The sequence below is a fragment of the Morone saxatilis genome, unplaced genomic scaffold (assembly GCF_004916995.1).
Source record: "Morone saxatilis isolate NCDOM2014 unplaced genomic scaffold, NCSU_SB_2.0 Contig9, whole genome shotgun sequence".
NCBI classification, from domain to species: Eukaryota; Metazoa; Chordata; class Actinopteri; family Moronidae; genus Morone; species Morone saxatilis.
In genome coordinates, this window is record NW_023340268.1 from 9,523,120 (window position 1) to 9,538,681 (window position 15,562).

Here is a 15,562-nt window from a genome sequence, read left to right on the forward strand (position 1 = left end):
CACACACACACACACACTGTGCTATCCTTGTACCATGGTTTTAGAGTAGCCAAGATATGACCAACACACACACACTCTTGGATTGCCGCCTCTCATCCAAATCTTGCATGCCTTCATTAGCCAGTGGAAGCACATATTTTCAGGTGTATGTGTGTGTGTGTGTGTTGCGATGAGGGGCAGCTGTGGGGCCATATGTGAGTGATTTGGGCGCTCGGAGGGAAACTGAATTCTGATGACAGATGCAGTGTTTGGCTTGCAACGCTAGACACACACACACACAAACACACACACCACACACACACCACACACACACACACACACACCCACAACACAACACCGACACACACACAGGAAGCGTGCATCAATCAATCACCTGGCTCTGTCTCTCTACATGTGGTGACCGTATGGTGTGTGCAACATATACACATAGGGAGGCACACACACACACACACACACACACACACACTGACTCTGGCTGAGTGTGCCACTGAGAGGATTTGATCATGTAAGTTCTCTGCTAGATGCACAAAAACACATGTACCATAAAGACTCTAATATTAGCTCAGGTGTTTATTACATACAACATTATGGGAAACAGGATGTTTTATTATAAACATTTTGAGGCTGATAGACAAATTTTTTCCAGTAAAAATAAACACATCTATGGTGTTTCCTTGTTTTAAATCTTTGAACAATCTCAAAGTTTGATTTTCTAGCCTGATCCAGACAGTATGAAGAATGTCATCGTAAATGTCTGTTTATGAGCTAAAATCACAGCAAGGAAACAAAAGAGCTATTAAACCACTTTTCCCTGGCAGTAGAGTTTGATGGTTAATCTTTAAACACTGTCTAGTACAGATGTTTAATCAGTTCCTGATCCGTTGCTATTTTGATGGTCGTATAATTCATTTTGAATAATGATTTTCCACTTTAAGGGGACCTGACTTCCTTGTTTCTGTGCTGCAAATGATGGATTCTTGCCTCACATGTTCAATATGACTTTTGCTATTACGTTTAAAAGTTGTTAGCATTTAAACAGTATCTTTTCAGAGTTGCCATACTTAATAATAATTACCAGAACTGACAAATTATATAATTCAAATGTATCACATTGCATTGTTTAGGACGTATATGTGCATGTCTCTGGTTGGTGTGTGTTGCCAGAGAAATGTAAAGTGGTTAATTGTGCTGTGATCTTGTAAAGCTGTACATTTGCTTGCATAAATAAACTGAACAGTGCTGTGCCCACCGGGCCGTTGTGCTTTTAGCTGGCAGTTCGAAACAGATGCTCGGTGGAGGTGCTGGTAGTGGCTCCATCTGTAGCTCTGAGACTACAGAAAGCCTGATTGAAGTGCAGCACTCTTTTGTGAAAAGTTGAATTGTTTTTAACTTCTAGCACTGGGTGCTCTGAGCCCTCCCAAAATATGCTTAGCTCTCAGCACTGTCATGAAAATAAAACAACAAGAAGCCAGCGCTGAAAGGAGAAGTTCCCAGTGGACACAAAGTCCATGATGGAGGGAGATGGAGAAACAGATTGGGATTATAGTGAAGAAAAAAAAGAGGCAGAGAGAAGGGGGAAAGATGGCTGATACACAGAATGTGTGTTATGGATTTTCGCCATAGGCACATACTGTATGCAGACATTCGCTAACACAACCATAGTGAGTTCAATAATGAGGTTTGAAAGACAGAAATACACACAACACACAGCAGTGTGTTTTTTCAGTGAAGAAAAAAATTAATTACATGCTGATCTTTCGAATATTTAAATCAGTAAAACACACTAAAAAGTAAACTAAAATAGAGAACTAAAGAGAAGACTGGATGGAAAGACTAAGAGGAAAAAAATTAAGTTTGCACAAGCAGCAGTGTTGAGTTAAAACTTGAAGGAGAGACAAAGAGAAAGAAATGGTTGGATAGACAGTCAGATAGAGAGAGAAACAGATCGTGGTGGAGAAAGATGAGGTATGCTGTCCTTTCAGGGTCATAAAGGTGGTGAATGGGGCCAGAGACTTAATGGGATGGAGAAACGTTGTGATTGGCTCATTACTGTGATGGAGCACGTTGCCACGACAATTGGCCTTTTCAACCCTCCCACCAACCCACCCACCCACCCTTCCTTTCTCATACTACTTTGCTATGCACCACTGCTCCATGAACTGCAGAGGTGTGTGTGTGTGTGTGTGATATATGTATATGTGTATATATATAATATATATGTGTGTGTGTGTGTGTGTGTGTGTGTGTGTGTGTGTGTATGAGAATATGCACACTAATACAGTAAAAGTCAAACACTTGCCTATAAAGTACCTCCTGCAGTTCAGATAAACACTGAAACACTATGCTACAAGGTGAAAGCATAACTCATCTCGTTTCCACGTCTGTTGAGTAGTGCTGACGAAATTACTGCAGTATCTCACACCTCTCTTACAAGAGATCTCTCTGAGACACATACTCACATATTTAAAACACACACAATTTATTCAGCTCGACTAGATCATTTTCTTTTTTCATTGAAGTATACTTTGGTGTTTTTATTAACCTTGTTCTACTCAGAGAAAATCAGTGTAGGGGAGAACAATAGGATTTCCCATTAGGCATGATAAATGAGAGCACATCATTGCCCTGCCACCAAGTCAGTCTGTTTTCTTTCCCTCTCTCGCTCCTAACCTTACTACCAAGTCATTGTTCTTGAGAAGTGTGAAAATAACAAAAGGTATCTCTAACTTAAGTCAACATTTTCTCTTTTTTCCCCGTTCTTTTCTCTCTATGGCTTCGTATATTTCAGTTTCATTATTAATCTACATTTTTTACTCCACTCTCTAATGTTGTCTGTCTTTCTTCATCCACAGCGGCGCAGAGGAAGTGGGGTTTTCTGTGCGAACTGTCTGACCACCAAGACATCCTTGTGGAGGAAGAACGCTAATGGAGGCTACGTCTGCAACGCATGTGGTTTATACCAAAAACTACATTCGGTAAGTCATACGCAGACATCTACAGGTGCATGCAAACACCAAGCAGTGCATCACACAGTGGATTAATAAAGAGAAACTGTAGACTTGAGATGAATGGAAATAAGTGTATCAGATGTGGTAGATTAAGTTTCAGTTTCTACATATTTGTGATCCCCTTTATTCAAATTTTATTTCACACACATTTGAAGAGATACAAGAAAGGGAATTTACATTTTAGAAGCAGAAGGGACTGAAAATATAATATCTACAAACTAAAGTACTCTACTAAACTCAGGTGTATCATCATACAAAAGTTAATTTGCAGTGCTGAACTCCTATCCACTATCCACTCATAAGAGACCTACATGTACTCGCTCATAAAGGTTGTACTGGATCAGGAACCCAGTACTTTAGAGTATTTTATGGACTCCGCTGTGTTTTAGTGCATCCACAGGGTGGTTTTGACCGCTAATTATCATTCCTGCTGTCGGACAAATTAGCATACGACGCAAATTAAATGGTGCACACTGCAGTTAAATTTTTGTTTATATTCTGTGAATCCCGCTGTGAAAAAAGTAATATTGTGGATAAAGTATATTTGATTTGGTGGGTGCTGGGAGTTACAGACCATGTCAGCAGTCACAGTGAGCCAGTGAGAAATATGATGGAATGAATCAACTTTACCATCTAAGCCTGGGGAAAGTCTATGGAAATCCCAAATTTAATTAGATTAGACTGCATGAGTTACAGATGAGATAAAGACCCCGCCTGGAATTTAGTTGACTTCAGAATATTGAGCTTCCTTACCTCAGATATGTTTTTATGGAGCTTACGCTAATTTCACACTTCAATATACCTATTTAACTTGGGGGTTTACAAATATTACCAGCGTGAAACAAGCCTTCAGGGCTTCAATGTAAATATATATGCCAGATTCATGTTCACATATTGTCTTTTTAAGCTCAGCTCCAAGTGAACAACATTGTTTGAGTGTAATAAATCACAGTGTTAATAAAGGCATCATGGGCTGACCATGTTACAACCCAGAGCACTACGCCACAATTATCGAATGGAGCTTTAAAGACCTTTTAGAGGATGACAAGCAATCACAGTTTACTCTTTCCTGCCCCTACATATGTCCTTGGTTCAACCTGTTCATCTCATCTGCTGCTCCAATCACGTTCCAGTCCCCCCCCCCTCTACTCTTGACTATCTTCACGACAACCGTATTTTATATCCCATAATAAAAGTTTTATACGCTCTACACACATTATTAGAGAGGATAGCAGCTAGTAAAACACTTCAGAGTGAGAGAGGGTGAGGGAGAGTTATGAATAAAGAGGGAGGAAAAGGTAGACATAAAGGGACGGGGAAAGAAAAACAAGGAGCGAGAGAAAAGGGAGGAAGACAAAGAAAGGAGATTAAGGTAAAGAGTGAGGACAGAGATAATGAAGGAGGAGGGTGTGTATATAGAGTAAGAGATGGAGGGGAGAGGGGACATCCAAGAAGATAAAGATATAGAAAGATATATAGAGATAGATAGATAGATCCAACATAGTAGTTACACACTGTGACCAAAACACTTGAATATAAACTAGCAAGGTAAAGAGGAGGAGGAGATTTAGAGGCAGACAGGGAGGAAGAGCAATGAGAGAAAGGCTTGAGCAAAACCTGTTAAACTTCTTTCTAATGCAGGGACAAATTGCAACAGTTAACAGAAAGTATACCGGGTGAAAGGCAGAAACAGACGATAAGAGAAGAAAGAGAAACTTGTTTCCCTCTCCCAATTTCAGCTCAATCAAAGTGCAACTTTAAAATGCTACTGCCAGTTACACAAGTATAGTTATTTGTTGTTTTCTATGGCGTTTCACCACCATCCACAATTCCTCCTCTATTTTCTTTGTAACTTGCATAGTTGGGCAATTGTGTCCATCAATAGCACACTCAAAAATCAAGGGTTTGTATAGTATTAGTCCTGACTGTTTTGAGTAGCCTTTATTTTAGCACTTTTCGAGTTAGAATAGATCAAATCCTGCCTAGAATCAGTATGTACTTTGGAATTGGGACACAGCTGCGGAGTGTTTCCACCATGGGTGTCACTGTTTCCTTTTTTCTCAGCCATTATCCTCCTGCCTCTGCCTCCCTCCCTTTTCTTTTCCTATTCATTTCATGTCCCCTCCCTACCTCTTCCTCCTGTGCTCACCATATAGTACTCTTTACCCCTTTTCATTTATCTTACCTACTTTGTTCCTGTCTCCCCTCTTCTCGTGTCCTTTACCTTTTTCTTAAAAACACAAACCCTGAGGACCATAAAGATAAGATAAAATGTCAGTGATTTGACTGAAAAGGCCTGTAATGATCCAGGTGTCTAAAATGGACACTAGATTGGGGCTATAAATGACTTTTCTCTTCTTAAATAGTTTAAATAGCTGCTCTATAGTGACTGATATACCCCACACTGAGAATGACAGTCTTTTGCCCATGCCACACACAAGCATGCTACTCGACACATACCTTTAGACACACATTCCCACTCGCATACATAGGGATAAATCATGCTAGGGGATGCCAGCATAAATATAGCAGACATAACCTGAGAGGTTTAGTGCTTTTTTTCTTCAAATAGAAGCTGTTCTTTTTGCTTTTCATCCACTGGAAACACCTCTTTCATTCATCCATTTTCTTCCATCATCATTTGATCTTGCTTGGGCCCTCTGTGCATCTTTTTGTGATTGATTGGTTTTCATCTGCCACAATGTATGTCCAAAGCCCTACATCACTTACATACAGACACAGCAGGGGATTTGTAGAGACAGAAGACACATGCATGTACACAGTAAGAAGGCTCTTTGTTTTTTTTCTGAAATTTAGTTAGTTTACAGAAAGCCGAAAAAAATTCAACCTACATGCCAGGGTAAATTTGAATAAACTGAAAGTTTTTTTGATGCTTGAAAAGTTCTTGTCTTTATGCCAGTTGAATTTAATTTCCGTTACTGCTGTGTGGAGGTCACTATTTATAATGTGTGTTTAGACAGGAGGCTTTAATGAAAAAGGTTCTTCAATAGTGAAAGGATAGCAATCATTACTTTTGAGCTGAAGTGTAAACACTTTAAAAGACACTTTAAACTGTACAGTTTATTTTACTTCCAGGAAAGAAAATCTTTCGCTAATTTGTCTGGGAATGTTTTTGACTGTTTTGATTTTTTTTGGCATGTATTTAGGAATGAAACTTCTAAAAGTTTAATCAATCATCAAGAACTTTATTAATCCCAGTGGGAAATTGAATAACTGAGGAGTGCTTCAGAAATTGTGTTGTGGATGTTGCAGAGCAGTTTTTATTTTTTTTGTAATTCTGTTTGACAGTTGGCTTTTTAACTCTTTTAAGCTTTAAAACCTGCTTTTATGTGTTTTTAATTGTTAACTATATTTTCACTGGGAGAGATAATTTGATTATAGTTATGACATTAATGAAGGCATATGTTCATATGTTAGTGAAGGATCTGTCAATAAATTAAAAATTGAGACTTCAGGGCAAACTCCGTTTACATCAGATGTAAGCATGCCCCCTTGTGGTAAGGGCAAAAAACCACAGGAGGAGTGCTGAATATGTTAATTACAGTTAATTATACCTAAGTCAAGTCCATAGGAATTAACACTTCACTAAAACTTTAATCAGCTATTGGAAGTTTTACTGAGAAAACAGTAGTTACAGTTTAGCAGTGATGTAATGGCTTTATGTGCAAACAGGCAGTTATTTTTCATAAGCTCAAATGAATAATTTGTATTGACTCAAATGTTACACTTTCTTTTTTTTAATGCAATCACTTTAATATCATTACTGTCAAATGATGCTGGGCTGTATACGCTTGACATTATTAGTCAGATCAAATAAGGAACCTTAAATAACTTATGATTAAACCATATCAGTAGTGTTAAAACAGAAAATGATCATTGCATTTATTACTAAATGTTGACTAATCCTTCACTTTTTTCCATATCCTTTGTTTCCTTTATCTTGTAGACACCCAGACCTCTAAACATCATAAAGCAGAACAACGGTGAACAAATTATCCGACGTCGAACCCGAAAACGCCTCAACCCTGATTCGCTGTCATCTGAACCCCCTGCCCCCAAGCAACAACGCATCACCAGCGAGGAGCGTATGAATGGGGAGGAGTCAGACAGAAGCTGTGCATCAATCAAAAACCAGCAGCCGTCCCCTCGCTCGCGCTCACCCAGATCCACTCAAGCCTTCCTAGCCAATCAAACATTGGAGATCCACCGACGCATGCCTCCTCTGCTCCTCCCTTCACATCCCCCTTCCTCATTGGTAGCAGAGGGTAATGGGGGCATCTCTGAGGGAGGGATAATATCAAAAGTAGAGGGAGGTAAGGGCGGAGGGGGATCAGAGCGAGGCAGTCCGATTGAAAAGTACATGCGTCCATCAAAACCATCTAGTTATTCGCCTCCTGGTTCACCCATTGAAAAGTATCAGTATCCTCTTTTCTCCTTACCCCTACCATTAACCCTCTCACCTGATTTGACCCCTGAGTCGGATTGGCTCAGATTCTGGACCAAGTATAAGATGGCAGCTGCCTCTGGGGTTCCTGGTAGCATCAGTAATCTAAGCAGCCCTGGTAGCCTTGGAAATAACGCTCATTATCTTGGTGCAATGGTGACTCCAGTACAGCATCATCAGCAAAGCTACACGGTGCCTTACTGCGCCTCTCCCTACTCTCCTCTTCCCCCTCCTCCAGCTCCTCCTCACTATCCTCCTCCTCCTCTTCATTCCCAAACCTCCTCCTCATCATCATTAGAAAACGATGTTCCTTTGGATCTTGCAATAAGACAAAGAGATACAAGTGTTGCAAATGCACACATGTCAACAAACGGTGCAGAAAGGAGACGGCAAGAGTCGCCACTAGCTGAGAGGCTGAGAGAGAGCTGGAAAGGAGAGAAAGAGGAGGAGGAGAGGACAGATGAAGGAGGGAACCAGAGGGAGGAGGTTGGAAAGGAAGAAAAGGATAATTTAACAAAAAGTCGGTCAAGTGTCCCATCGAATCGCGCAATGGTGGAAGTGGCCACGCAGGATGACCTGACCAACCGTTGCATCCACTGTGGGATCTACTTCCTAGACGAGGTCATGTATGCCCTGCACATGAGTTGCCACGGTGACCAGGGACCATACCAATGCAGTTTTTGCCTACACGTGTGTGTGGACCGCTATGATTTCACCACACACATACAGAGGGGCTTACACAGGTACACAGACAAAAAGTCACAAAACAGGAGTCACATGCAAGACGGCATAATTCAGAACGTCACAGAGCACGAGTGTCATAATGCGACACCAGAGGAAAAAGATGAAGGTGGTCACAGGGAGATCACAGATGAAAGCAATGATGTTATAGGAGTTTGTCACGACAACCAAGCAAAAGAAATTACAGGCAATGATGCCACTGACAATGAAACAGGAGTTGAAAAGGAGTTAAGAGGAGAGGGTCCTGACATAACAGACCAGGAAACGGGAGACAAGATGGTGTCCAATAGTAGTGATGATATCACAAAAGACACAGAGGTCACAGCTGTTGCTGAATCTAAAAACTTAGATGAGAACGCAGAGAGTAATTAATCCGATGCCTTTGACTCACACAAACAAGAATGCGTTTTATTGGATGAATAAGCTGTATGTCTCCACGTTCCTGGAGGCTAGCTCATGTCAAAATGGGCCTATCCTGGGCACTAAATGGAACACATCCTTATGCTGGAAGCACTCGGCTGTCAAAATGGTCAAAAATCATTGTAGGATTCCGCTGAACTGCTGCAGGGACAGTTTGGAGGAATGGCCTGAATCCTGTGTTGAGTGACGGTCACTTGACAGCTCTGTGGCAAGTATTCAACAACAGAGTCCGGGCATTCAGCTTAAATCACCTTTAATAAACAGCCACTTCATGTGCTTTCCAAATAAGAGGATTGGAAACTCGAATGAAAGTTGGACTGGTCTCATTTAGGATGAGTTTGAGGAGCTCAGAACTTGCACAGCCGCCATACAGCAGAGCAAAAAAATATAAAAAATGCTAGAAGCAAAACACTTTAACTGAACTCAACTGAGCTGGTCTGTTATGCACCATGCTAAACTAAACCCAGAGCTGGTCCAGACTAGTCTGATGCATCATTCAAACTATTCTATCTTGGTACAACCAGATCTGATCTGGTTAGAACTATTTGTTCTGGTCCACAGCATGTTTTTGACTCTTTCACCGCTGTGCAAATGGATCCAACACCAAAACCTTATTTTGACTCTTTGAAACTGGTCAGCGTTAAACCAGTTTGTTCCAGTTAAGCCGGTGTTACCTTGGTACAAAATGATCAGTTGGTTTCTTTCACTTGTGCCCTGTTGTCTCTGAAACTGTCAATGCAAAATCCCCACCGCTGCAAAGTGCCCCAAAATGGGAGACTGGTTGTGTTTGATTTGACCGTGACTTTTTGAACTGCTTAAAACCAGTTTCAACTGGTTAAACCGGAGTAATTCCGGACCGAAGTGTTCTCTTCATCCATTTGGATCGAACCTGACTTTATTTTCTACCTTCCTCCGTGCCATGATACTAGCTACGTGCCTGGCTGCCTGCCTAATAGAACAACCATCTATTAACCTGCTTAACATTTATATTAATAATAATAATGGTAATAATAATTATGATGATGTTATAGTACAAAACATGCAATTTGCTACACTTTCCTATATATAATATGTTATTTTGTAAAGACAAATAATGCTTTTTTGCAGGAAATGGTACTATAAAAATTAGTTTATTTGAGTTTTTCCTTTTTTGAGCTGTTTGTTGTTTGTGTTCCTATGGAGACTTGTTACATTGATAACAGCCGTCTAACAGAAATGGTACAGCAAAAGAGGGGGTTGTGTGTATGTGTGCATTTGTGTAATTGCGTTTATATGTGTAAGGATCAAAGGATGTGTCTGTCCCCAAACGATGATGTAAAATAATGAAGGCTTGCGCTTGGTATTTCAGTCCTCAGGGGTCACACGTGTTGCACACCAACCCGCCTGTTTCATAGCATGTGACACATCATTTTTACATGTTAATGGTCTAATGGTTTTAGCATGTTACATAATGTTCTCTTATATCATGTTCTTTGTGTTAATAGGTCAAAATGGTCTTAGTATGTAACTTTTTTCTGTGTGTCTTTCACATGTTGTTAGGTTACATGGTTTTATAGAGAGACTTAGGGAGATAAACTTTAAATATTATTATGAGGATCAATTATTTGGGATAACTGTAAACTTTTGAGTCTACAGAGCTTCTTGCCTACAGTGTTTTATTCAGCCTATCTCATATTTGTGTTTGGTAGGTTACCTCTATGTAGCATGTTAGTGTCTTATAAAATCTACAAAAACAAGTTGCCTTTTTCTATGGATGGGAACTGTTACATGTTAGACCTAAATAGTACTGAAAAAACACAAAATGACATTGTAAAGTTACAGTTTATAATTCAATGAAGTAAAATGATCATGTTGCTTTCAACTCCAACTAACTCATCCCTCTTCTCTACAATTCATTGCCCACTTTGGGGTTCTAAATAAGTCTTTTAAACACACTTAAGGAAAAGACCCACCAAATACCATAACGGAGTCTCTCTTTAAACCAGATTTTACAGTTCTTATCATTTATTTTCATCATTGACAGCGTGTTGACAGTCAGGTCTATGAGTCTCCCTATGCGTCAGAATGGAGCAACACGGTGGCCATCTTGTTTATTTTTATAAAGACAGAGTCACTTCTCCAGCCGTGCTGCCTTAGTTGCTAGAAAACAAAACAAAACAAAAAACACCAAGGGACTTTGAAGGAAATAATAATAGGCTGAAAGAAAATATAAGAAAGGAAGGAAGAGAGAGTGAGAAAAAGATATTTTTCTATGCTTATCCAAAAGATATGAATGAAAAATATTCCGCCTAGTGCCTGGTAACTTGTACAGTTTTTCTAAAAGGTATGTTTATCTGTGTCCAAAAGTTATGTATGTTATGAGTCATGTCTGGCAGAAGTTGGGCAAACGTACTTCTCTATTAATTCCCATGCACCATCTCACCAGAGTCATCTATAATAAGACTTGATTGCAGCCTAGCTGTCTGATGGTCCAGATACCCATTCACTCTTGGCATTTTCAGCCCATTAGAAAGACCCATATGTGCTTTTAAAAAGTTAAATTGGTTGCTCTGTAAACTGTCAATCACAAGTTAATCATCTTTCAGTTTTGCATGTATGTACACGACTTTGTAGAAATGTTGAGGCATATTCTTCCCTTTTGTATGAAAGACTTAATACCAAGATGTTGTCTACTCTGTATCTGGTTTATTTGGCAATGTAAGCTAAATTAAGGCATGCAGTCATGTCATCAGAGTGCCCATATCATGGCAAAGGTGTTTTCAAAAGGAGTTTATCGTTTTTAATACATTTTCTAGGGGTTATGTCAACTAGCAGTTAGATGAGATTTCTTTCTTGCAGAAATGTTGAGACAGCAAGGCAACAAACTATAAAACTACTATTCACCAGAACAATCAGTGTGTTGTGGAGTGCTGGTTGCAGGTTAATACCTCTAGTATTTATGTTAAACCTTAAGGTATTACTTTACATAGGAAGAGCTTGTATACTCTGTATGTTGAGTATAGTAGGAATTTAGATTTTCTAATCTTTTGAATAATTGATCATGACGTATATAAACCATTCTCAGTTTCTGTTGAAATGCTCAAAGTATATTGCATTTGCATCTAGCCAAAAAAAACAGCCATGTTTAAACAGCACTGCACACAGTACTGAATATGTCACATTAAAACACTAAGAAACCATTCAAACTATTGGTGCAACATATTTACATTGGAGTTGGAAGTCGGGCTTATCACAGTCATGGCTGAAAAGACTTGTCACTGCTGCAGTCTAACTATTTGGGATGGCACACAATCAAATGTGCCACCATGGTGTCTAACATACATCCCAGTCTGGTTTTAAGTGTAGGGATTTTTGTTTTTTAGTTTCCTTAACACCTTTACCATGTATGGCTATCCATAGCCCACCTGTCACATGAAAGCTTTTGAACTGCATTAGTGACATGGTTTGAAGATACTTTTGTTCTGAAGTTTGCCCTTTTTTTTGCCGAATGTGTTCCATCATGCTGTATAAGGACTGATGAAGCCAATTCACAAATATGTTTGAATTGTCTTTATTCTAGGAAATTTCTTGTGCTAATGTGTTAAAGTTTTTAGAATATACATTTTAGTTATGGGCATCTCTTAAAGGGGCTGCTAGCATAATAACTGTTTACATTTGCAAATGTAGCAACAACAAAAAAAAGAGCAAAGGATGAGGCAATGCTAAAAATGGCAGAACAAACAAAAGAACTGAGGGATACCTGCTGAGATGGCTAGATGGGTGCCTTTGAAGAATATATGGGGAGAAGGTGGATGAATAGAGGGAGAATGGGATCAAATGACGCTTGTAGTTGCTGATAAAAAGAGGTTCAGTTTATGCATCCATTTATCCCCTCTCTTCTGTTTTTTAATCACTTGTATCTTTCTCATCTGTTGTCTAATTTGACATATACTTCCATCTATCTGTATTTTTATCCCTCCACCTGTTACTACTACCCTCTACCACTCACCTCTTCTGTATTCCTCCACTTTTTTGCATCAGTTCTTTTGATAAAGGTATTCTCAGTTGGTACACACATCGAGGGGTTTTTTAAATGGGAGATGGGTAATTGTGTCATACTGTGTTGCGCCCAAAAAGCTGACGTTGACACAGTTACCCCTGAACTGACAGTAACTGCATATGTTGAATTTGTTTTGGTTACACTTCTGTCCTACTTGAACAGGCCTTGGATTCGTTGAAAGAAATTGTTACCAGCTGTAAGATTTCAAGTACTTGCTAAAAAATCAAAGTGTGGTTTTTCTCTGATTTAGGTTTATTCTTTTATTGCCAACGGGACTCACATTTGATAAAAATACTATCTGAATTTTCATCTTATAAAAGATGTTAAATCCTTGGGTAAAAAATATCGTGGGATTTAAACGAAACAGTGGGAGAAAGGGAGAGAAAGAAAGGATCAAATAGTTTACTTTTTTGTTAAATCTGGGTGTATATCTTCATCTTGATGAACCACAAGGATTTCTCAGTGAGCTGGAGACACATTCTGATGCCAAAATCATATTTATTAATATTTCAGTAGTTTAGCTTTTGAAAGAAAATCTTTCCCCCTGTACTTACTGAGCTTAAAGTAAAAAGAACACAGGATTTATAATAAAGAAAACTTTGCTTATGCACACTTTTCATATTGTAAGTGCTCTGCAGAACCCTTTCCTATCCAAATATCTTCTTTTGTGTATTTACCAGCTTAACATTGTCTCCCATGACTCATGTAAGGATACTGTATATCAAAAACATATATAGATATTAATGTCGATAGGATTTTTATGGTTCAAAATAGGCGATTTTGGTAAGAAATGAGGTTCTGCAGGACACGCATGACTTGACCTTGTTTTACTTCAATAATGAGTGTATGTTTTAGGTTTGATGGCATTTCACATCAGCGTTTACATTGGGGAGCCTTAACAAGTGTTTTAATTTTTGTCTTTGTCAGAATGTGTTATAGAAAATGATGCTGTTGCTTGCACTCCATTTATTATGTTCTTATTGCCAAGGAAGGGACAACACACACATGTACACATACAAAGACACACACCGGCATTGGTACGGATTGAGTGTACATTTTGGAATGTACAGTGTTAAACATGGGAGACAAGGGAGCTGAAGGCCAGTTTATTAATGGTCAGACACACACACACACATGCATGCACACACAAACACACACACCAACTATGTACATTTAACCAATATATTTTAGTATAATTTTGTCTCTGTTCAGTTGAATGGCTTTTATAGAAAAATTTGATTTTTTTTTTTAGTTTTTTTTTCTTTCTCATGTTGTATTTTATTCTGCTACCTTTCTGTATGTTATTGTTTTTAGGTTTTATTTCATGCAAAAATGATATTTCAACATATTTTGACAGCCAAGAAAAAGTTTGTTACACAGCTAAACTTGAAGAATAATGTTGATGATGATGACGATGATAATAATTAATAAAAGTAATAACAAACATACGGAAATGGACAATTGGTGCTTGAGTCATTAGTGAGTTATTGTGAAAAAGAGCCGAGAACAAATGCCTCTGCTCTATGAATCCTCTGTCAACAATACAGACCCCCCCCCCAATCGTGTGTTCGAAGAGACGGTTCTAATCTGAGACAAACTCACACGCAGAGCTTTCATACCAAGTCAGGTGAATTATTTCAGAGAAGATTTGCAATAGAAAAAAGTGAATGTTCCGAACATCCCTCCTGCTGTGCTCTCTGAATGTAGCCAGGAGCTCCACAGCCATCATGTATTTTTCTATTCACATCTGTTCTTCACTTTCGACTGCCTGCTTCTGCTATTTTTATGAGCTTGCTTTTTCCCCTGATACAAGTATCAGAACATTTACTTATCACTTAGATTATTAAATACTCTCTGGCTCTGAATATAAACGTGTGACTTAGCCTTAATCACATGATTTGATTCTGTCTGTAAGTACGACACCGATCCATATGGTTTTGAGTTGGTCAGACAGCTGTGAAGTTTTGTATTGCTATTTATGGTTCCCAGTGAATGATTCCATATGTTTTTTGTGACCCTGTGACCATTCATCTGGTGCCACACTAAGGTGAGAATTTCTGCATGATAAAGGTAGCTTGCTAACTAATTTTTGCTGTGAACATTCATGGCCTTCAGAGGATAAATTGTAATCGTGTTCGTGACCGACTGACCTTTTCTTTTAAGACTAACATCAAGCCAGGATTTCTCTTTCCGACAATAAATATCAAACTCTAATATTAAAATTGAAATTTACGGAGCATTTTGAACAATATTTGAGCTTTCCTCTTGAGCTGCTGCCAGGTCAAAATGTCAAGACAAATGATTTACATCATGATGTTGATTTTATTGACCCCATCACCTTTCCTCTAGCATTACCCTCAGGACAAAAAATTGCCATACTACTGTTAAGGTTCAAATGGCAATATTAGAGCAAAATTATATGTATGCTCTGGGGTATAATGTTTACAGCATAATGTACTATCACTATTTACAGTAACAACAGCTCAACTGAACTGCTGTTTCATGGCAAAGATCTAAAATAGTATTGGCAACTTAAGCAGAGGCTCATTTCTCACCAACACACATATGAGAATGATTTGAGAACCTATTTTAATCTTCCCATAACCCTCCTATGGGTCAGGAACTTTAACAAACTTAATCGATGTAGCGGTGCCATCTGTCAGAAGACAAGCCTTCTAATCTTTGGTCTATATTATGTTTAGCATTATCAAGTTATCTTTGTGTTTATAATATGAACATTGATTAGAGTTGATTAACTCTGCTTAAGAGCCTGCAGTGAAATTATTTGGCAGCGGGGCGTCATTTAAATGTGCGTGCGTGCGTGCGTGTGTGTGTTATAAGTGTACAAGTGTGTGTGATGATTGGCCACAGAAAGTCAGTGTCAGACTA

At 38.9% G+C, this 15,562-nt stretch overlaps 1 protein-coding gene across 1 annotated transcript in view; it reads left to right on the plus strand.

Moving 5' to 3' along the window:
* LOC118342520 (zinc finger transcription factor Trps1-like) overlaps positions 1 to 14,131 on the plus strand; it is a gene marked incomplete at its 5' end in the record, with an annotated part of 55,611 nt that extends 41,480 nt beyond the window's left edge. Inside the window, 2 exon segments of the mRNA XM_035681089.1 lie at positions 2,853 to 2,975; positions 6,976 to 14,131. Of these exon segments, the coding sequence (XP_035536982.1) occupies positions 2,853 to 2,975; positions 6,976 to 8,586 (1,734 nt within the window).
* Between the last annotated feature and the right edge of the window lie 1,431 nt (positions 14,132 to 15,562).